Consider the following 22,318-nt stretch of genomic DNA (forward strand, 5'->3'; position numbering starts at 1 on the left):
TGTGAGTATGTTAGAAGTGTAACCTACTCAGATCAAATTAGGTCAGGTCACAGTGTCCTCCTTATTGAAATATGCCTCTAGAACAGGAGACAGAAAAATCCATCAAAACATTAACATACATCTTAGAAAGCCAAAGCAGCTTTGGAGTACAACATCTTATATTTCAGATCAGTGCACCTACATCTGGCCCTTACAGATTTAAGTGAGAAAGCATACCAGCAACATACCTTTCCGTAGACAGTGTAATTATGCATCTCCTCCTCCAACACCATTTACCTGTTTATAACCATTGTATGTCCAGCTGACTATAATTGCTTAATCATTTAGATGAAAATCATCAAGGGAATTCTACAATATAGTCTGTTTCCAGAGAAAAACTAGTACTATAAAACTTGTATTTCCTTAATCTTTAATTTTACAAAAGTAAAGTGTTAATTTTTCATGCTTATGCATTCTTTGGCTAAGGAGAAACAATATGATAATGCATATTGGTAGTTTCTTTTTGGGTATTCACACAATATTTCAAAATATATTTCTCTAGAGGTTTTCTTGTTATGATGGTGTGTTAATGGAGCTGGCTGTGTTAAACTATTGCTCCCAAAAAGGCTTTAATCTCAGATGAGTGTACCATACACAAAGCAGAGGCTAGGCAAGTTTTTGGGAAAGCTGGCTAAAAGTTTTGTTAATTTCTATTACAGGCATAAATGTTTTTGCACATCAAATAGTTTGCCTTCACATAAGGAAAGCCATATTATTTTCTGTAGTGAAGTGCTAAGAGTGCTGATCTCATAGTGCATTCAGGTATTTATAAACTAAAAGACCTGTGCATGTCAGCATCAAAAGTCTTTATAAGGAATTTGAAGTTAAGCTGCAGCTGCAAGATGCTAAATTAATCTTATTCTAGTAGTACTGTACTATTAGAGGTGTTAATCAATAAAGGAACATATGGTATAAGATAAATACCCAAAATAGCACAACTCCTCAGTCCCCTCCAAGTCCAAGAAGAGCATAGCTGCTGCCAATAGCATATTTTAAAGAAAACTGCATCCATATTCTGTAGTAATATGGGCTCACTGATTTTCTAAGGGTGTGTTAAACTTTAAACCTTTGTAAGATATTCGTTTATGCTTTTTTCTACTTTAAAACCACATCAGAAAGCTTTGTTAGCAATTTATTGAGGAGAGAGAAAGTGGGAGAAGAATTGTGAACATTAAAATAATGTCGCTAGATAAGCTTAACATAAGTTAAACTGTTAAGCCTGAGCAAATACCTGGGATGCTTGATTCCAGAATGTGAACTCAGTAATACAAAGACCATACAGCATATGGGAAAAGACATCTGAATGTAACTTTTTTCTCTATTAATGTTTTTTCTCTGTAAATGAAAGATTAAGAAAACATTGTCATTGTGTCTAGCTTCCAAAAGAAAGAAGGCTTTTCAGCTTAGAACACAATGCACAACAAAGTCCAGGCACTGGAGCACGAAGTTAGAGTTCAATCTAAACAAGAGCTACACATTTTAAAAAATGAGAGTAGTTGAATTGTTAGAATAAATTGGTGTCTGATGTTCTGCACTACCTTTCTCCCAATCTCTTGCAATCATAAATGGACACTTTTCTAAAAACTATCAAGAAGAACTACTAGGCTTTCTGTTGGGAACTTGAGGATGAAGTTTCTCGCAATCACAGGTAAAATCTCCGGATAAAAACTTGATTTAGTTTGAAATCAGTAACAAACAGTCCACTGATTTTAGTAGAGACAAAAATTCACCCTACGAATATAAATGCTCCAAAACAAACTGATGGTAGGAAACAATCTTTGATTTTATCTGAGTACCAGCTTTTTTTTTTTTTAGTTTGTCCTCACTTTGTTCCTTACCTTACCATTGTTTTTGTTGTTTGTATGTTCAGATGTGGGTAGTGGTAGAGAAGAGGAAACCTGTTTCTTACTTCTAATTCATCTGCTTCTGAGAAGCCACCTTAGCCCTTCCTTTGCTCAGCTTTGGATCTTCTTTTAAGTAGTCTGCATTTTAACCATTTGGGCTTAAAATCGAGCATGAGAAGAATGAAGTAACAGATGTTTTTCTCCTTTTCCTTAGCATCAGATTGAAGAAAGATCAATCCAAACCAGGATAGTTTCCATGGGGCAGAGATAAAGCTGTGCTGATTATCAAGTAACCTATGTAATTCAGATAATGAGAGGTAAAAATATGCCATGGGCTAAGCTTCAGAGGGCTCATCTAATTCAACAAATTTTAAAGAAATTTTTGGAGGAGAAAAAAAGCCAAATAGGCTGAAGTACTGAAACATATTTCTTTTACAGTAAAAACTAACTGTTGCCAAAAGCATTAAGCAGAAAACCTGAAGAGATTAATGTTGATCTCAAAAAATAAGGAAAAAAGCTTCTCTGCATTGTCTGAGATCCCACTGACACAGAATGAAGCTGAAACCTTCGATTTCCTGCTCCCTGTGCCAATCCAATGGAAGAATGGAAAAGATAAGAGGCCTTTTTCAGAAAACTGATTTTTGTCTCCTAAGGATGTATGCATGCTGCAGAACGCAGTATGAAGCTCAGGTGCTCTAAGTTTAGCCATGGCACTACAATCACCAGCCTCTGTTTGTTTTAGCAAGACTTCAGTGCCTGAACTAACTTACTTGCAGCCAGCTTTGGCACCTCTATGTTATATTTCACTTGACAAAGACACACATCCCTACTGCAGAACCCTAACCACAAGACCATCCTTCTTCCCTTTTAGGCTTCCTCACAGAAATAATGTGAATGACATGCCCAGTTCAAAAAAAAAAAAAAAAAAAAGCTGGTTTCATTGTGTCACTATTAATCATTATGAAGCTAAAAAGGAAAACACGATGCTAAATCAATTTCTGTGTGTACTATCTGAACTTCAGCTGTCATGGTACTGCAAAGTTTTGTGTGTTTAATCTAGGCCTGAATACACAGGACCTTGAATTCCAGGTGATTTAAGCACATCTGTTTTTAAAATCCTGGAAACAATGATTTGATTTTTGTAGGTACCATTACTTTTATTAACAAATTAAAAATGCCCAACAAGAAATCCTACACTGAGGTAATTAAGTATTATTTCTGTGGAAGTAGCAACACTTCTACAGGACGGACTACAATCAAGACCTGCTCCTAAACCTACTTTATGATAGCCATAACATCCATGAAGTTCTGTAGTGGATCAGACTGTGAGTTCAACAGTTATAATGCTGTAAATAAAAAAAATAATCTCAAACTGAGAACAGAATGTCATTTACTGGAAGAACAGCAATTCACAGTTAATCAGGATGCTATTAAACTTCTTCAGATGAAAATGTACTCCTATCTATAAATAGCCAGGAAAAGTTTTATCTTTCTTTATCTATATATGTATAGGTATATATGTGTATATACACATATTGGAAACAAAGAAAAGATGAACCACTGTTACAAGAAAAAGAAGAGAGGAAAAATGATGTCTTTGACTAAGCTGAACTGTGAAGTGGGCATGGGCACATTCTTTGTTACTAACAGGTATTGCTGCTACTTTTTGATTAACAAATATGATGTTCATAGCACAAGATAGGCACAGGTTTTTCTCGAAGTACAGACAACCACCTGCGTTATGTTAATATAGTAAGGCCATGAGCTAGAAGCTTGTCAATCCTTGAGCTACTAAGTCAAAGCTCTGCTATTCTGAAGTGTAAGGATGTCTAAAGATGTTGCTACTTAAGTCATGACAGTGAGAAATCTTGAATGTAAAGTGACTACAGAAGACAAAGGAAATAAAATTCAAAGCGTTTCAGAGAATCTTTAAATGAAGAACAGAATATTTAAAGGTCAGGAAATTCCGCCTACATGTACCTTTACAATATGAATGCTTCCAAACTGTATGAAGGTAGTGAAGTTTTAGTTCTATTTTCTTTGCTATAACTCTATTGAATCAATTTCTGTATATAAATTAATGATGAAGTGCATAATGCATGTGTGGCAAAGCCAAGGGTGAAATCTAGAACACATTTAAAAGTGACAGTGGAAGGTGTCATTTCAGCTTACCAACGGTGCTACCTGGAGATAGCCAAAGTCATATCTTTTGATCCAGTAGTGAAAGGATGTTCACTTTTTCATTCCTCTCAGCATGGTGCTCCTAAGATAAGCAAAGACACTGGAGAGCATTCTCATCCATTTTCATATTCAGGAGAACTAGTTATTCAGAGCCATTTGGTTGTGCTTGTGTTGCATCAATTAAGTAAATGATTTTGCATGATACAACTGAAAAGAATAAATTTAAGATCATAGAATAATTCAGAAAGGGATCTCCAGAGGTCATCTATTTCAATCTCGCTCAAGCAGCATCTGCATGAGGTTAGAACAGTTTGGTCAGGTGCTCAGTGCTTTATGCAGTCAGGTGCTGAAAGCACCACTGGGTAACCTGTTCCACTGCTGGACTGTTCCTATGGGGAAAAAGGTTTCTTTTACATCTGCACAGAACCAGTCATGTTTCAAATGGTACCCATTGCCTCTTGCCCTCCTGCCATGCACCACAGTAAATAATCTCCTTGATAGCTGTGTCATAGGTGTTGTAAAACTACTGTTAAGATTCCCCCAGACCTGCTTTCCTCCAGGCTGAACAAGCCCATCTCCTTCAGTGTCTCTCCTACTGGCAAGCACTCAAGCCTCCTGCGCTCCTGGTGGCTTCCACAGAACCTACTGCCATTTGCCGAAGTCTTTCTGGTATTAGGAGGCCCCAGACTGGACACACATCCTAGACATAATGAGTGCTGATTGCTGGAGGATAATGACTTTTCTCAATCTGTTCCTGTTAATACGTGCCAAGCTGGTGTTGGTCTTTGCTGCCAGGGAACACTGCTGGCTCATGTTCAGCTTGCTGTCCACCAAGATCTCCAAGTTCTTTTCAGCAGAGCTGTTCCACCGCTGGAAAACCCCCGGCATTTACTATTGTGAGAGGTTACTACTTCCAAAGGGGCAGCCTTTTGCATATGTCCTTCTTGAATTTGCAGGTGTGTATAATGATGAGATGCCAAACGGCAGAATATTCATTATCCATAATACTTAAAAATAAAAAAAATGTATTTTATTTCCTACTGTCAAGGAAATTTTGTAAAATTTGAAATTAAATAAAATTGCTTTTCAACTGACATACTTGTTACAGATATTGTTAGAAGTAGCAAAAGCAGTACAAAGCAAGTAATTCGTACCGACAGTGAACAATATTACATCTTGATATTTTTTGATTGCTGTTGTTTTAATTTCATAATGATAACATTGCAAAGAAGTTTGTGAAGCATGCTTGATTTTCAGATTGGACCTATCATTCTGTGCTTATTTCAATGGTTTAAAGAACTCTTTAGCAGTCTTCATGCATTAAGAAATCTCAGCATAGCTAAGAGGCTTTTCACAAAATGGCTTGCTTCACTTATGAGGGATATGAAAAGAAGCCATGCTGAACCTCATGCTCAGTGGAAATTTTGAGGTATGGACCACAGAGCAGACTGAGGAACTTTTCTTGCTCTTCTGGCAACAATGTGACATCACATAGCCACATCTTAAAACTGAAAAAAATACGGTCTTTAAAAGTGTTCTGGTTTCTTGTAAATTTTTGAATCTTCCTGCACCAAACTCTGCTTCCTGAGGGACGTGTCTGGAGGGATTCTACTTATGTAAGGGAATATATCACAGCTCTGAAACAGACTAATATGGAGCCTGAATTCTTTACAGAAGAAATGTTGAGCTTGATTTATACAGAGAGATTTTATGCGAGTCACTAAAACTGTAGGAGACACCCTAATTCAGTAGTACCTTTTAGTTTGTTGGGGTTTTTGAAAGAACATTTTTTCAGGGATGGAATACAGGTAATTTTAATTATGATAAGAATATTGTTAATATAAACTCCCTTGCATCTTTTCTAAGGCAAACTATCTAAGGCATACCCAAGAATACCTGAAATAAGTGAAGGAGCAGAAGAAATACAACATTAAAATATAGCATACTGTGAAAAGAGGATTAAACATGTTGCATACAATTAACTGAAAGCCAAACCAATTTTTCAGATTTTTAAAATTATGTATTAATTATGTATTAATATAAAAAATGCAGTTATTTCTTGTTTCAGTTCCCAATCACAAACTGGATTTAAAAGACTTATCCCTTTTGATTTTATGACTCTGTGATGAGGAAATTGCTACAAAATTTTAGCAAGTTGCTTCAACAGTTATCTACTTCCTTGTTAAAAATCTGCATGTTACTTTGAAGGCTATGGTTCCAGCCATTGAATCTTGCCTGTCTTTGTCTACCACAATGAAGATGTCTTACATGGATTTTTGTAAACAGGTATTTGAACCCCTTTTAAGTTTTCCTTTGATGAAGTAAGAAGATTGAGCTCCTTGAATTTTCTGGTACAAGACATGTGTTTCCCATCATTCTTGCAGTTCTTCTTGGAACACTTTCCAGTTTCCAACATCCTGCTTGAAGTGCAGATACAAAAACTGAACATGATACTACTGTAACTCCACTGGCAAATATGAGTGCAAATCTGTTCAGTATTCCCCCTTCATAAATACAAGGACGTCTTTCATGTCTGGGCCCCAACGTTAGGCCGGGAACCCCAAGTCTATTGAATAACTACCAATACTGATGTTTCGAGAATATTGGGGATGACATTTTGACAAAGTTGTATGTGCTATGTGAAGAAATGATTCAGGTAGCAAAGCAGATTAATTTGTGTGCATCATGAAGTCTGTTGTCATAAGTAAAACGAGGATGTTGAGGTTTTACCATGGTTTGCGGGGGCACAACAAAGTTACATATGTTTCTAAGATAGTACTTAGCTACGATGTGCCGGTGTGGTTAGCACAAAATATGTAGAGTGAAGAGACACAACATTATTTGCCTGAAGTGATAAGCCTACTGTGTTCTATTCCGAGCTTCACATATCACATACAGATGCTTTGATCTGCTCCTGCTGGACTACCACTTTCCTTTCAAAATCTAACTGTCTTTAATCAACAAATAAACAAACCTGCCATTATTGACAGCATATTCTAAAAATGTGACAAAATGTTTAATAGTTTATTGCAACAAAGAACAGAATATATTTTACAGGTAGGTCTGCTAGTCATTGTCTAACTATAACTATGCCAGTTTCTCTTTTTTCTTTGGTGCTTTTGCTTTTCTGATACATAATTATTTTATACCTCAAGCAGGTAATTTAGAAACCTCATTAGGAACATCAGAAGATGTTATGCAAGTACTATACTATGTTATACATACTTGACTTAAAAATAATAAAGATACATTAAAAACGTAGAAGTTTTCTGTGCAGATAGCACTTCTCAACAAAGAGCAAAGGTCTGTGGTTCCCTATGAGTTAGCTGACTTCAATGAGACTATCTGTATTCTTAGAGAGCATCATACGTTTGAGTATTTTGCTGATCAAACCAGGGAAAGGGTTCTTTAAATGTTTTGTGCGTTGTTATCAGGGTATTGCCAAATGCAGGAAAAAACCAACCCAAAATGATGGAGCAGTGTTCAGCTATGAGTAGGCATCCTGGAAGTATTTACTTACCATGTTTCTAAGCTAGTAAGACAATGTAGAATGCACATGGTTTGCTAACATCTTGTGCAGGTGACAGATTGCAAATCAGAAGGTATACTGAGTTCAGATAACCAGATACCTACTTGCTGTGTTCAGTCTTCAGAAAACTTGAAACTGCAGATCAGAAGGATGAGTACCACTGAAAACTGAGGATTTAGTTGACATCTAAATTTATTGGATATCTTTAGTTCAGATTTAGTTGACATCTCAATGTTGAATTCCAGAGGAATTAATTACAGAGCATGTTCTAAAATTTATGATAAAAATTTCCATGAAAAAATAGTTCCTATGATCTTATAGTTAGGCATCACTAGCCACATGACAGTGGAAAAAATGAATAAAACTGCAGGGAAACACAAACATTTTATTAACAGGGAAATTTCTATGAAAACTATTCCAGAACAACTTCCAGGAAAGCCAGTGAAGGTCAGAGGAGGTATAGAAAAAGAAACAACCACTTCAGCATAATCTGCCACAGAATGCAACTCCTCTAGGTGTCACCGTCTGCCATGGAGATTTTTAGACAAACATCATGCCTGAAAACCTGACGCGTGTGTCTGCAGTATTTGGTGTCCTTGGATACACTGCGCGGACCGAAAAAGGACTTTCAGCTGATCACTGAAAGCAGTTCTGTGGAACCCCACTGCAAATTCTACTGGTGTGGACAGATTGTGTGGCACCCACCTTACTGCTTCACCTGGGGCCCGCTCGGTGCAAGGCGGTGTGAGGGGAGTGGTGGGGAGCAGCACCCTGTGCCCCCCGCACTGCTGGGCTGCGGCCCGGGATGCTCCGGAGGAAGGATTTCAGTGGGTAGCAGCAGAGCTGAGCTTTAATGGAAGGTTAGAAATAGGCTGGATAACACAAATTCATCCTATACGCTGTCAACAAGCACTTCATTTTCACGTATGTGATGTCCTTTTGCTAGTTTATCCTGATCTTAGAGAACAGTGTTTTCATTTAGTTATTTTATTAGCTATGAATTGCAACATGTTTTTAAAAGTTAATTGATTATAATATTTGATTAATGAAAAATTGATGAATTAATAAACTATAGAAGTAAAAAAAGGTGACCAGGTATCTTAGCATACTGACAAGAACTGGACATATTTTATTCTTACACCAATTATTAATGAACACACTATCAGCTCTATTTAAGTTCAGAAACAGGCTTAATTTTTTTTTGTTGTTTGTTTGTGTTTCTTTCAATTTAAAGTAACAGAAAATGTGTGCAATTGCAATGCGATTTTGCTTTCACAACAAAAAACCAAAAAATCCTTCCCCATGGAAGGGAGGACTGGAGACGCGACACATTTCTTACAAACGTAAAAAAAAAATTTCTTATTATTCATGAAGAACAATTTTTCATTCATTTATGTCTTTAAATGGCATGTTTTGTCCATCAGTTGACTGTCCTTGTTCAGATCTTTGGAGAAAGATTTAATATCCTGTAAAAAGGAAAATGAAACATTAAAAGGTCATTTCATGTTGCAGCCTGATCTACCTTAAAACTTTCAATAATAACACCTGTCTTTCCATGGGGTGAGCTGTCTAACTAGTGACTATAAGATTATGAAGGAAAACTAACTTCAGTGGTGATATATTTCTATAAACTACACTTTCCTTACGTTACATAAGATGTGTGAAGGGCGCTGTTGTTTAGGTTCAGGTTAAGCACTATGTATGTTCAGTGCACTAATAAAAACATAAACATACAGTGACAATTGCGGAAGGAACATTCTTCATGGCAAATGCTAAAAGAGTTCCTTATGTATCAGGAATATCACTGAGATGGTGTTTTCATGTTATCTATACATTATTGTTTTCAGCAGTTTTAAAAAAACTACAGTGTTAAAATGTTATTTTTAAAGTAAGCAGAGATCTTCAGCTTCAGCTTAAACTTCTCAGTAAGGAGAGATATTAGAAGTGTTGTTTAAACTGGCAAATATTATTCAAAACATGCAGAGACAAATTCGTCAATAAAGTTTATTTTTTTATATGCTATATTTCAAGACAAACTTAAGTAACACTTCAAGAAAATGGAAATAAAAGAAAACAAGTAACTAACATTTGGAATAATACATACCTGCACTTAGTTATTTTTTTGTGAAGTTCTGCATTTTTTATAACTTTATATATACACACATATATTTATATTTATATTATTTATAATTTATATTTATATCTATATTTATATTTGATTCGTTGATTTTCAATAATTTTGTATTAGCACAATCTCCTCTATTTCCAATTTCAGCGATACTATCCATTGTGTAAGTAGGATGAACAAGGAATTTTTGATTAAAAAAAAATAATGTGCTGGATGTTTAATACAAAGATAAATAGCAATTTAACTTTCCAGCAATTTCTAGTATTGTCAGTAAACACATGTTCCTTTAGGAGAATAACTAACAGAATATTTATAAAATAAATCAATTTAAATTCTAACATACATTCCAATATGTATTTTGTGCAAATATATTGAAGATACAGCCTATTTTCAAAAGCAGAAGCAGCCTGTATGTAGCAATGCCTCACGTGCCTTGGAAAATATCAGGAGCATTTCCATGAATACAGAATAACCATGTTTAAAGATAATTTTGCCAGTCCTTTGTTTCTGAAGGTAGTACTAACATTTATCTTTGGCTCTAAGAAATACTTCAGTTTAAGGATGCCTTTTCCAGCACACTAGGTCACAAAAAGGAGTTTGAATTCTGGTTTGACAAAAATAAATGTTAGCAAATGGAACCTTCGTCAAGTTCATTATCAGTACTTATCATTACCACACAAAGCAGATGAGGATCTCAGCAAACTGTAGTGCTTCTGGCATGGTAGTACGTGAATTTTATTATAAGAGTTCTACAAGTTTATGTTCCTGTAAAGAATAAGTTTGAGAGAGCTACTGCTTATTGTCTTGGAGCAAATATAGAGACACATCCAATCCTGTCATTGTGTTCATGTGTGTGGGAAGTGGAAATTTTATGCTTTAGCAATGCCACAGAAGTATATGTTAAATATAAGTCTAAAAGGAAGAATGGTATGATTGCAAAATTATAATCTGATGCAGAAAAAAGAATGTAAGAACAGCATTTAAGAATGTTAAAAATGAGAACAATTTTATCTGGACAGATTTTACTTATGTAACTACCAGTTTTGCAGAGGAAATCAAACCTAAACAACCTCAAAACACTGGAGAAGTAGTACTCCTACAGATTTACTATACCATGTCTAATGAAGCAATCTTACTGTTTCTGCTATATTAGTTGATATTTTTATCACTTTTAAGGTAAGAAGCAGTATTTTTCATGTATGTTTGTATTTCATAAGATTGTTTTTAATGGAATATATGAAAAAGAGAAGCATAACATCAGTCTCTTTTTTAAAAGTAGGTATTTAAACACTGAGTTACATTTTCCTTCTCTTGCACATTAGGATATTTAAAACACCACATGAAAAAGGCTTCTCAGGTTTCATAAGTATTACAACTACTGGCTATGAGTAGACAGTGATTCAGCAGTGCTTTTTTCTGCCAAAGCATTGACTAGGAAGTATATGGTCCACCTCATAAGCCTTACTGAATATAATCTGTAGTAACTGTGTCCCTAGACAGAGAGCATTTTTACTTTGTTAAATGATACATGGGGTTCTGAATGCTTGTTCAGTTGTGTAATATGAAATGACTGCTGTGAATATAAACAGGTATTTTAATAATCGTGCAACATATAAGAAGTGGGTTTTTTCATATAGACATGTTAACTACACATTATTAGAAAACCTATCTCAGCAGAAGTCCTATTTGAATGAATATCTGAGTAATGCTACTGAAACGATTAATGAAACCAACAACAGCAGTAATAATATGACAATTAATTTAGAAGGAACAAGCTTGATGCGAGGGCCTATGTTACATATATTCAGAACACAGATGCACAGAAATACAATGTGATAATCCTATCTTCAAAGCTAGAGTTTTTTGAAAAGGATTATTCAGGATTTGAAAGCAGGGTAAAAAATGTAACATAACATTATCAAATGCATACTAGTTTCAATACAAAACCCCTGAATGCTAACTATCAAACTACCTTGTTATCCTGAGTAATTATGAATGTAGTCCACTCAGAATAACAGATTAATGCAAGCATTAAGAGTTATAGAGATAGAATATATCCCAGACTCTTTATTGAAATTTATCGACAATCAAAATGCAGAGTTACTAAATTGTATGGCTGTTTTTGTATTACTGTATCTGCAACAGCCTCAGGATGGAAGGCAAAATTTGTAACAAGAAATAATGCCAGGCCTGAAGATCCCTTAATAGACCAACATTAATAGACAAACCTATGTGATGGAAAAAGCAGAATTGCTTGCTTCTTCTGAATCAGTTGATGTAATAAAAATATTATCTCATTATTAAATGTATTTAAAGACAGTTTAATTCAGAATGTAATGAAGTGCATTCATAAACACACAATCACATATAGGTGTGGTCTAACTATTTAAAGGAACAATTTTAATTTGATAAGTGAAAAACGTGTGTTGCTAATAGCAAATCACTTGAAAGTTCTAGTCAGGACCAAAGACTTCTAATCAGGACAGAAAAGATCAAATGGAAAAGTAATAGAATTGCCAACCTTTTTCATTTGGTGGCATTTGTATGGAGGCTAACAGAAAGGCCATCATCATGTCGGATGTTGCCAGCCCATTGGTATATGAATTGATAAAACAAATTCCCTTCTTATCTGGAGAAAATATTTTTTATCAGAGATAGTATTGGTTAAAATTGAACAGTTCATCAAGAGGCCAAAGGAATCAGGTACCCTAACTCAAATGTAAAATGTTTTAAACTACATATTCCATTTATAGTTTTCAGCAAACCAGTTTATTTTCCACTGTTTATGACTGCAGTAGTAGAAACATTTTAACCTTAGAAACCACACCCTACCTTGCTATATTTATCTTGTAAAAGATCTCAGAGTAACAGTACTGTGGTTGAATTTCATTTTTACAGAGATTCTTACAGTCTCTGGAGTATTTCTGAAAAAATAATTGAAGCTAAATATATTCTTTACTTACTTTGGAAATGTTTTGGGAACAAAAAAGTTCACCTATTCACCTATTCACCAAGTATAGAATTGCCAGAGGAAAACTGTTCCTGGGGTTCATAAGTTTGTGACCCGAATCCTAACTGACATAGAACAATGGCCACTGGGTCTCTGTCTGTTTGCTGGTGAATATAATACTTTGCTGTCAAGCTGAGTAAGAACTTGTGGTCTTAGCTCTTTCCCAGTTAGTCAGAATTTCAAAGTAAGACTGTGAAGTGTTGATTTCATGCATAAAACAGCAGTCTGTATTTACCAGTACAGTCAAGGAATATAGAAAACGCAGAGCACTCTATTTAAATAGAGATACAGTCAGTGTAAGCCCTTGCAAGAGGACATTCTAAGTATTACAAATGAAAACTGAAGTTCTGCATCATCTATCTGTTCAGTCAGGAGCTACAGGCATCAAACGAATCTACCAAATAAGTAGAAAAATGTATTATTTAAATCCAATTATATGAAAGTATCTTTGATAAACAAGCTGTGGAAATTCCTTTGGGCCACAGCATGTGCACTGAAATCCTCAGCTACTGCCAAGATTCATAATATATATTTTCACACCTACCCCTTTTCTCACAGACTGACAATTTTTATAACTGTACTTCCCTGAAAATACCCTACCAGTCACAAATAACATAGGTGATTGATGGTAGCTAATGCATTTCAAACATATACTAGAATCTACTCTTTAAGCTATATAACATAGTTCCTCCTGAAAGTGGTACAGGAAGATCAGAAATTTTAACAAAGAATATAAACTGTGCTTTTGATATTCAGCTACTGGTTAGTGTGAAAAGGTTTTAATAAAGAAATCCCTCTCTCTGTAAATAGCAGAGTATGTGCATATAGCATGACCCAGTTTAAACGCTAGTTAAGTGTTACTTCAGGTTGCATGACATTTGGTCTTTTTGGGGAGCTTGCGTTACGTTGAACGTGGCAAAGTCAGTGAAATGTTTGTGTAAAGAACAGTTATTGACATGGATCACGTACAGAACAGAAAGCTAGTTTAAAAAATGGTTTAGTCTACAAGAAATTCAGTGAAATTGGAAAACTGATCAAATTAGGAGATGCAGTAAGTACTTGATTAAATAATAAGGGTCTGGAAGAAAGAATGGGGAATGTAAGGGAAGAATGACCTAACATTCCATGGTGTTTATTTTCCTTGGCTGAGACATTAAGATAGTCAGGACAAATACTCATTAATAGTCATAATCTTCAGTTGTGTTGTATTGTCTTAAATTTTCCTTTTGTAACTCTTCCTACCATAGCAAATAAAATTTTAACCCTTACTTTGACAGAGTAAATATATCCTTTAATTCTTGTATCTTGTTTTTTACTAACAATGATTATAAGTGAAACAACAAATGATGGGCACTTCACTTCTTAGAATTAGTACTGGGGCCAGTCCTGTTTCATATCTTTACCAACGATCTGGGTGAGGGGACCGAGTGCCCCCTCAGTGAGTTCACAGGTGACCCCCAGCTGGGGGGAGCGTTGATCTGCGGGAGGGCAGGAGGCTCTGCAGGGGGGTCTGGGCAGGCTGGAGCGATGGGCCCAGGCCAGTTGTGTGAGGGTCAACCAGGCTGAGTGCCGGGCCCTGCCCGTGGGTCACACCAGCCCCCGCAGCGCTGCGGGCTGGGGGCAGGGGGCTGGGAACTGCCTGGGGGGAAAGGGCCTGGGGGGGCTGGTCGGCAGCCGGCTGGGCATGAGCCCCCCGTGTGCCCAGGTGGCCAAGGAGGCCAGCAGCACCCTGGCTGGTGCCGGGAACAGCGTGGCCAGCAGGGCCAGGGCAGTGCTGTCCCCCTGCACTGGGCACTGGCGAGGCCGCCCCTCGACTCCTGTGTTCAGGTTGGGCCCCTCACTGCCAGGGGGACGTAGAGGGGCTGCAGCGTGTCCAGAGACGGGCAGGGGGCTGGGGCCGGGGCTGGGGCACAGGGCTGGTGGGGAGCGGCTGGGGGAACTGGGGGGGGTCAGCCTGGAGAGGAGGAGGCTCGGGGGCACCTTGTGGCTCCCTGCAGCTGCCTGACAGGAGGGTGTGGGCAGGGGGGTCGGTCTCTTCTCCCAGGTGACAAGTGACAGGGCAAGAGGAGACAGCCTCAAGTTACGCCAGGGGAGGTTTAGATTGGGTATTATGAAAAACTTCTTCCCCGAAAGGGTGGTCGAGCATTGTAACAGGCTGCCCTGGGAGTTTGTTGAGTCATCATCCCTGGATGTGTTTAAAAAAACTTGTAGATGTGGTGCTTAGGGATGTGGTTTATTGGTGGACTTGGCAGTGCCGGGTTAACAGTTGGTCTTTTCCAACCTGAATGATTCTATGATTCTGTGATTCTATTCTGTGTTTTAATGCACATTTAAACACATGTGCAGGTAACAGGAAGAACATTTGAACCTGTACCACCTCTGCATGCCCTTTTCTACAGCCTGGTTGGCCTGGGATGGAATGTGTTCTAACACATATCCCATAATGTCATGCAGTAAGATCCTTTTGGGAAGATAATTCAAGGTCGCTTCTTCCCATGGATGGGGGGAAAGGCAGTGCCACATGTGACAATGCAGTAGGAAACCTGTAGGCAGCCACAGGCCAGCATGACAGGTATGAAAAAATAGGCCAGAAGGCAGTTCAGTCTTCAATAGACAAAGTTTTCATGGAAAACGAATCAACTGATCTCTCTACAATCTGCTATGCTGTATAACTGGTCTATACTGGAAACTGGCAGAATTTCAATATGTGTACTTAAAAAGTTCTTCATCCCAGAAAGCAATACTTACAGGAAGCTTGTATTCTTGATACTTGTTGATCAAGTCTTGAATGAAAGGATGCTTCAAAAGGAGTGCAGCTGGAATGGGTTTCAGATCTTCGGTGCCTAATTCTTTGTAAATTTTGATTAAATGCTGTAAGAAAAAAAAAAAGAAGTGGTCAATTTATTAAGTGTTTAAAAAATCTGGGGAAAAGCAAAGCTTGCAGCAGGTATTTATTAATACAAAATAAATCTTCTTTAAGTCTACCAGCCTACCTTATCATAGCTGCCTTCCTTCTCCAGATAACTAAATCTATGACTATCTGTATCTTTACTTCCTCCAGTATGAAACACTTTGAGTAGGGTTTCCACTGAAATTATACCTTCACCCGTGTAATTCAAGACTTCTTTTTCACCTTCTGGTAAAGTTTTCTCATGTGGTACTATGTTGATATAAGGAAAAGCCTAAGCAAATAAAGCATAGGTGTAATACTTAGTGATAAATCAGTAGGTCATCTGTTTCAGTAAGATATTCATTAAGGATCAGTGGGTTATACTTGCAAATTTCAGTTCTTATAAAACAAAAATCACCAGCTCACACAAAACTACCTACTGAACTATAGGATGAAGGAATAGATCATGAGAGCCCAGAAATATCCATAATGTTGGTGTTAGTAGAACACCAATAAACAGTTTTTTCCAGGGACATGGCCAACATTACACTGAGAAACTACTATTCTTCAGAACAACAAAACATAAAAATACCTAATAGTTACAAACTACAATACTCTACCAAGAACTTTGTGTCTGTATAAGTAGTAAATTTGGTAATTCTGGATGTTCACATGAAAAAAGCAGTATGAATTTTCTAGTCCAGATCAAGGAATCACTGCAAGAACTTTATTTTGGCTAACAGCTAACATAGGCTGACCAGCACTCCACAGAAAAAGATAAGGAAGTCTTTATGCAGAAAAATTAGAAGTTTACTATAAACAAGCCATGAGGTATCTGCAGTGCTATCAGAGATGGCCAATGAGGAAAAAAAACCAAACAAAAAACGAGCTGCTTTAGAGATTTGTGAGCACAATGATGAGAAAGAACCTTACACAAATTAACAATGCTTGGACCGGATTAGGCCACTGTGTAGACTAACCATTAACAACAACAGGATTTAATTGAACACACCATTTCTTTCTTCATTAGGAGGAGGGAGAGACTGCTGAGATTAAGTTGCACTTGTGTTACATGTCTTAGGCCTTAATATATGCCTTTTTCAACACAGGAGGAGCGGAGTCATTGATACAGCCTTTTTAACACTCAACAGTGGACTTACAGAAATACTGGCACATAGGTTTTTCTGTCTCCCACTGTAGGTTTGTATTTAGCTATAAGTTCTACATAGCCAATAACAAAATTATTGAGACTTAAAAGCTAAGCATTTTGAGTGAAAGGGTCTTTGCTGTGGATTTAGTAAAAGTAACAAAAGTCCCTATAATGTTTGATCTGCTATCAACATCATTAGAATTTCTGGCATATTTCTGTAGGGAGCTATCAACGAGAAGTCATTACAATTATCAGCACAGAACAAGAAAAAAAGAAGAGACAAATTAGGTGCTGCTCTGTTAAGCGCCTACTTATAAGCTGTCCCCACTGATGAATATTCCACTGATAGAATTTACTAGATTTCCAGTACCTGTAGTGAGACTTGAGATATTTAGGTCACATGTAAACTGCCACGGGTAGACAAGGGTTTAGGTTCTTAATTTGGTGCTGAAAACCACTTTGGACATCTTCAGGGATCTTTGTCTTTCTATTTGATGGAACTTGACTCAGATATACCACCATACCAACTCATAATTTACTTTTTGCCCCCGTGTGGTTGTGGAATATCCTACATGAAATGCTGGTGAAAACTCATTCACTGCAGTGTAACAGGATTTTATTTGTTCTCTTTTTTCTGTATTCAATGTTACAGAAGAAAGGAAATATTAGAATGATGTTCTAGCAGCCATGCAATTTTGACCACCAATTTATGAAAGATGACTACAAAGTCAAAGAGCATCCATACATGCAAGATGCTCATTTAGCATCTAATTCTTAGACGTTTCTAAGTTTCCATGGGACTCCCCAAGCTGAATCAGGCACACAAACTGTCTGTATAGTACACTGTAAGACATGCATCAGACATAGCACTGATTTAATGAGACAATACTTTAGGTGGGAAACTAAGCATGAGGAAATTCTCAGGTTGCATAGGGTATAACTGTGCTCCTCAGAGATATGCTGTTAATTCTAGACTGAAGGGAAACGTGTCCATTCACTGTGACTCGCAGCCTTCAGAATCATTGACATAGGTGATAATGCCAGTGTAGTTACTTACAATCTTGTAAGTCCCAACCAAACAGATCAAACAAAACAGAAAACACTGCGGAGGAGAACAGGCTGTGTTGCTTTATATCCCATGATGGGGGGTTAGAACTTTCCATTGAAATATGGGAAATTAAGTTCAGATGTACTGTATCTAACTAGGAGCATTCTGTGCTCTCCTCCTTTCTATGAAATATAAGAAGGCAATTGTCTTATTCAGTCTCTCACATGGACAAAACCTCTGATGTGACAAATAAAAGCAGACACAGGGAAGTACAATACCACATTTTGCCATGTGAAGTAATAAAATGTAATTATGAATATGTATAGGTTTACACTGTGTGGTAAAATAATGCCCTTTCAATACTGTTTCCAGTGAGCACAACTGTATTTTAAGTATTAGGCAAATGCTACAGTCATTGTGGTTGTGAAAGTATATGAAAAGGTTTTGTTACCTAGAAGAGTGAGCTCTTTCCAAGGTATGTACAGATATATATTTTATGTCTCAAAAAAATTCTTATAATTCAATAGTAACTGATGCATGTAGTGCACTAATGGCAGTTTTTAGACTTTAAAAATAACAGCATACTCCAGAAATACTAACAGTGTTCAAAAGCCCATCATTTGATGTGACAATACATTCATCATAGCTCGAAAAACAACTGAAAACCTTATTTCATATGAAACAAATTATTAATTATTAATCCTTCTGATTTACAGGTAAACACAAACACTTGAAAATAATAACAAAGGTGTATATACTTCTAGATACCCAAAAGTAACACAATGGAAAAGAAAGATCAGCAATAATACCAGGTTTTACATCTTTAGATAACAACACTGTAAGTCACAGTCTAATTCCTGGGGATGGATAGCTGGACTTAATTTTTAAAATTAGGTCAAAAAATGCCCTCCATTTACCTATACAAGGACCAGTTACTAGTAAATGCCTTCAACTTTCATTATTATTTGGCAAGCAAATTTTCAGACTTCTGGAAGAATACTTCTGAATATTATTACCAAAGTCAGTGGAACTATTTGCAGAGCCCACATGAAGTCAGTGGGACAACTTGTAAGGACTGGAACTACCCAGGATAAGAAAATATACAGAAATCTAGCTAATATATAATTCTCAAGCTTTTCTATTGTTCTTTAATATTTTACTGTAATATTTTACCACACATGGAAGAGAAGCTTCTTCTTCTCTATGAATATATGTTCCAGTAGCAATGCTAAGTGCTCTGTAAACACCTTCAACTGGATCAGAGTGGGAGGCAAAGTAAAGTAGCATCTCAGTATAGTTGACCAGAGCAGGATCTTTACTGGTATCAGCAAATAAACTGAAGAAAAACTATAAAAGAAGAAAAATACGTAAATTAATTTCTACAAGTGGGATTTAATAAAATACAAATTAAAGACTGTATATAAAAGGATAAAATAACAACTGCTGATCTTTAAAAATGTGTTGAGGTTGTGCAAATCAAGGTAAATCAGAAGTGTGTCTGAGTCATTCAAGGAAACAGAAATTGTAGTATTTTCTTTTCTAGACTGAGGACTTTCACAGAACAAGGAGAAATTAATAAAATCTTGTATCATGCAAGTAAGTCCAGAACATGTTCTTGTATTCAGATCACACTATTACCTCCCTTTTCCATGGAGATTTCCATCAGCTTAGATGCAGAGATTATTTGCCTCCCATTCTTTACAAAGATGGTTACTGTGTAGCAAAATTAATGAGGTTCAACGGAGAACAGGAATAATTAAGTCTGAGTAGGCTATGATTTAGAATACTGAAGGAAAATTCCTAGATTCCTTTCTACATTACTGCTAACTTTGAGGGTTTTATACATGGAAATCATATTCTGAAGCACCACCTGACCTCAAAAACCATTGAAACATTGCAGCAAACATGGAAAAAAAGAGGAGACCCAAGAATCTTTTGCATGAGACCTCTCAGGTCAGAACAGTGAACAGTCTCTTCAAAATACCAATGTTTTTTAAGTTACCTTTATGAGATGTCTTACAGAACAGTGAACAGTCTCTTCAAAATACCAATGTTTTTTAAGTTACCTTTATGAGATGTCTTAGCCTATCTAAAGGCAAAGAATCCATGCAACTTTCTGTTGTGTTTAGATCTTCATTTCCATTAAACCATAAGCCAACCTGATTTTAAAAAAAAAGTAATTTATTTTCACACATTAAAATAAAGTGGTCTTTCCATTCTATAATTGTTTAACAGACAGATTAGTAAGAGCTTAATCACTGGACTAAATTAAGCTGAATTTGTTATTAATATACAATGACATCAGAATAATTTAAGTAGCTGTTTGTAATACATACTTTGGAAATTACTGAAAATAGAGTTGAAGTGACTCTCTGCTCTTGAAAGTGTGAATTAACTAGGTGGTTGTAAACCTACACTGCCCAAGAAGCAGAACATAATGCAGAGCTTCTATGTGTGTTCTGGCTTCTTGCTTTCAGGTTATCCTTTGCTACACCATAGCTTTTGTCCTAACTGTACTTTTGGAAGAAACTGTCCACACACTTCAGTATAATGAAGGACAGAGGCATGGCTTTTCCCATGCTTGCCTGCTCCCAACAAGAAGACTTACATTACAGACAAGAAGTGTTCTGTAATGCCTACAGAATTACACCTGCAACTGCAAACTAAAAATGCCCAAAACTAACTCTCCAACACTAGACCCAATCCACAGGACATACCAGCTAAATCGTACCTTCTAAAACAGGATGGCCATGAACAGACCCCCTACAGAAAGAAACCCTTGACTGGAAGTGACCCCTATTAAACCTTGCCAGGTTAGGGAAACGTCACAGCATAGACAATTGAGTACCACTACCTGGGGATGTTCCCTAGTACTGCACAGTTTATTACTACAGGCACAGACAGAGGGGCCAGCTGGGGCACCTCAGATTCCCTGTGGAAGGTTCTTCCTGCAATTCTCAATGACTATTGTTTGTCATTGTCTCTTGTGAATACAGTAAAATAAAATAAAAGTTTCATGACATTTTGAATGCATGAACAAAATTTGTTTCCCTTTTTATTCAAAGATTATAACATTTGAAAAAAATGTCAGTATATTCTGTGTTACATTAATAGGCTAATATGGAAGATTTCAAATAGTTGGAAATCTTCACGAATCTCAGATGTTATTGAAAGATGCCATAGCCTTTCACTGTAGGTATTAAGTGAAAATATTGTAACAAAGTTACAAATTTCATTAGCAACATCCTTCTCCACATTTCAGATGAATTACTACATTTTTGATTGCATAAAATATTGCTTTATTATTATGTGTTTTCTTTTCAAAGCAAGACAATGAAATAGGACAAAACAGGAAGTTTGAAGAGATTTTCAGAAAGGAAAACAAGCCAGTAAAATAAAATAATAAATTAGTAAAGAAAAAATTGTTTTCTGCTTTTTTCCCCATGTAAGTAAGCTGGGAAAACTGAGCAAATAATAACAAGAAAATAGGTTTAACGTTATCCTTCAGATCTTTCCCAGAAAGATATCAGATGGTTTGCTCTGAATGATATAATTATAATATTAATGATAAAAAATGATATATAATTATTTTACTAACTCTTTGCTATTGTTCTTTCCTTATTTTTATGGATTACACTGACTCATACATTCTCTAGTGCACCATGTTCCACAGAACATGAATCATTTTTTCTTCAAGAAAGAAATTAATGAGAAAGAAATGGAACAAGTATTGACCTCATAAAATTTGCCACAAATTGCTCCCAAAGGAGCATTTCAATACAAACATTTCAATAAAACCAAGTCAGATGTTCCTCATCAATTAAGGACTAAATTTTACTCAAGCCTGCAAGATTCTGTTCTTGTTCTTCTCATAAACAGAATATGCAAAAAATTCAAACCACAGTGCTGTCAGTAACATGAACTGTAGCACCTCATATAGAGCAGGTATACAGGGGATTTGTGTGGTTTTTAAGTGAACGAAGTTTTGGTCAGATTTACAAACATGAAATAGTGGCGACAGACATTACAACTTTTATTTGCAATGTGAATCAGCTAAAGAGCAAAATCTTCAGAGCAATGCAGACTGTTGAACTGAATTGGTTTGGATAGTCTCTGGAGCTTCCTATAACATCCTCTTGAGCACCTAAGTTACGTGCCTGCCCAAATTGTTCTGTTCCAAGAAAGGAGCTTCAGTAGTGGAGTTATATGTGTGTTTACTCCAGACTTTTTAGTCCTTTTTAAGTTTTTAAGGAACTGTACGACTGTAGGTTCAGAGTCATCACTTTCACAGAAGTTTGGAAGAACTACCAAGAGGTAGGTCTACAAACAAGTGTACACCATTGTGTATTTACTATCATTTACTGAATGTGAGCCAATTCCGATCTTGAAGTAAATTAATTGCTCAGTTAATATTATTATTTGAACTAGGATCCCATGTTAAAAATGTACATTCACAGTCTGCATGTCTTGTAACTGTTAGCTTATTTTTAAATTCTCAC

The 22,318-nt window shown here is 36.4% G+C and overlaps 1 protein-coding gene across 1 annotated transcript in view; it reads right to left on the reverse strand.

Annotated features, from left to right (window-relative positions):
- Nucleotides 1-9,051: 9,051 nt before the first annotated feature.
- Nucleotides 9,052-22,318, reverse strand: part of SPEF2 (sperm flagellar 2) — an 87,233-nt gene continuing 73,966 nt past the window's right edge. Inside the window, exons 31-35 of the mRNA XM_037374491.1 lie at nucleotides 19,886-19,978; nucleotides 18,993-19,166; nucleotides 15,725-15,913; nucleotides 15,476-15,602; nucleotides 9,052-9,059 (exon numbers count right to left, since the gene is read on the reverse strand). Coding sequence (XP_037230388.1) covers nucleotides 9,052-9,059; nucleotides 15,476-15,602; nucleotides 15,725-15,913; nucleotides 18,993-19,166; nucleotides 19,886-19,978 — 591 coding nt within the window. The remainder of the gene's footprint in view (nucleotides 9,060-15,475; nucleotides 15,603-15,724; nucleotides 15,914-18,992; nucleotides 19,167-19,885; nucleotides 19,979-22,318) is intronic.

Source organism: Falco rusticolus, chromosome Z (genome assembly GCF_015220075.1).
Source record: "Falco rusticolus isolate bFalRus1 chromosome Z, bFalRus1.pri, whole genome shotgun sequence".
Lineage (NCBI taxonomy): Eukaryota > Metazoa > Chordata > Aves > Falconiformes > Falconidae > Falco > Falco rusticolus.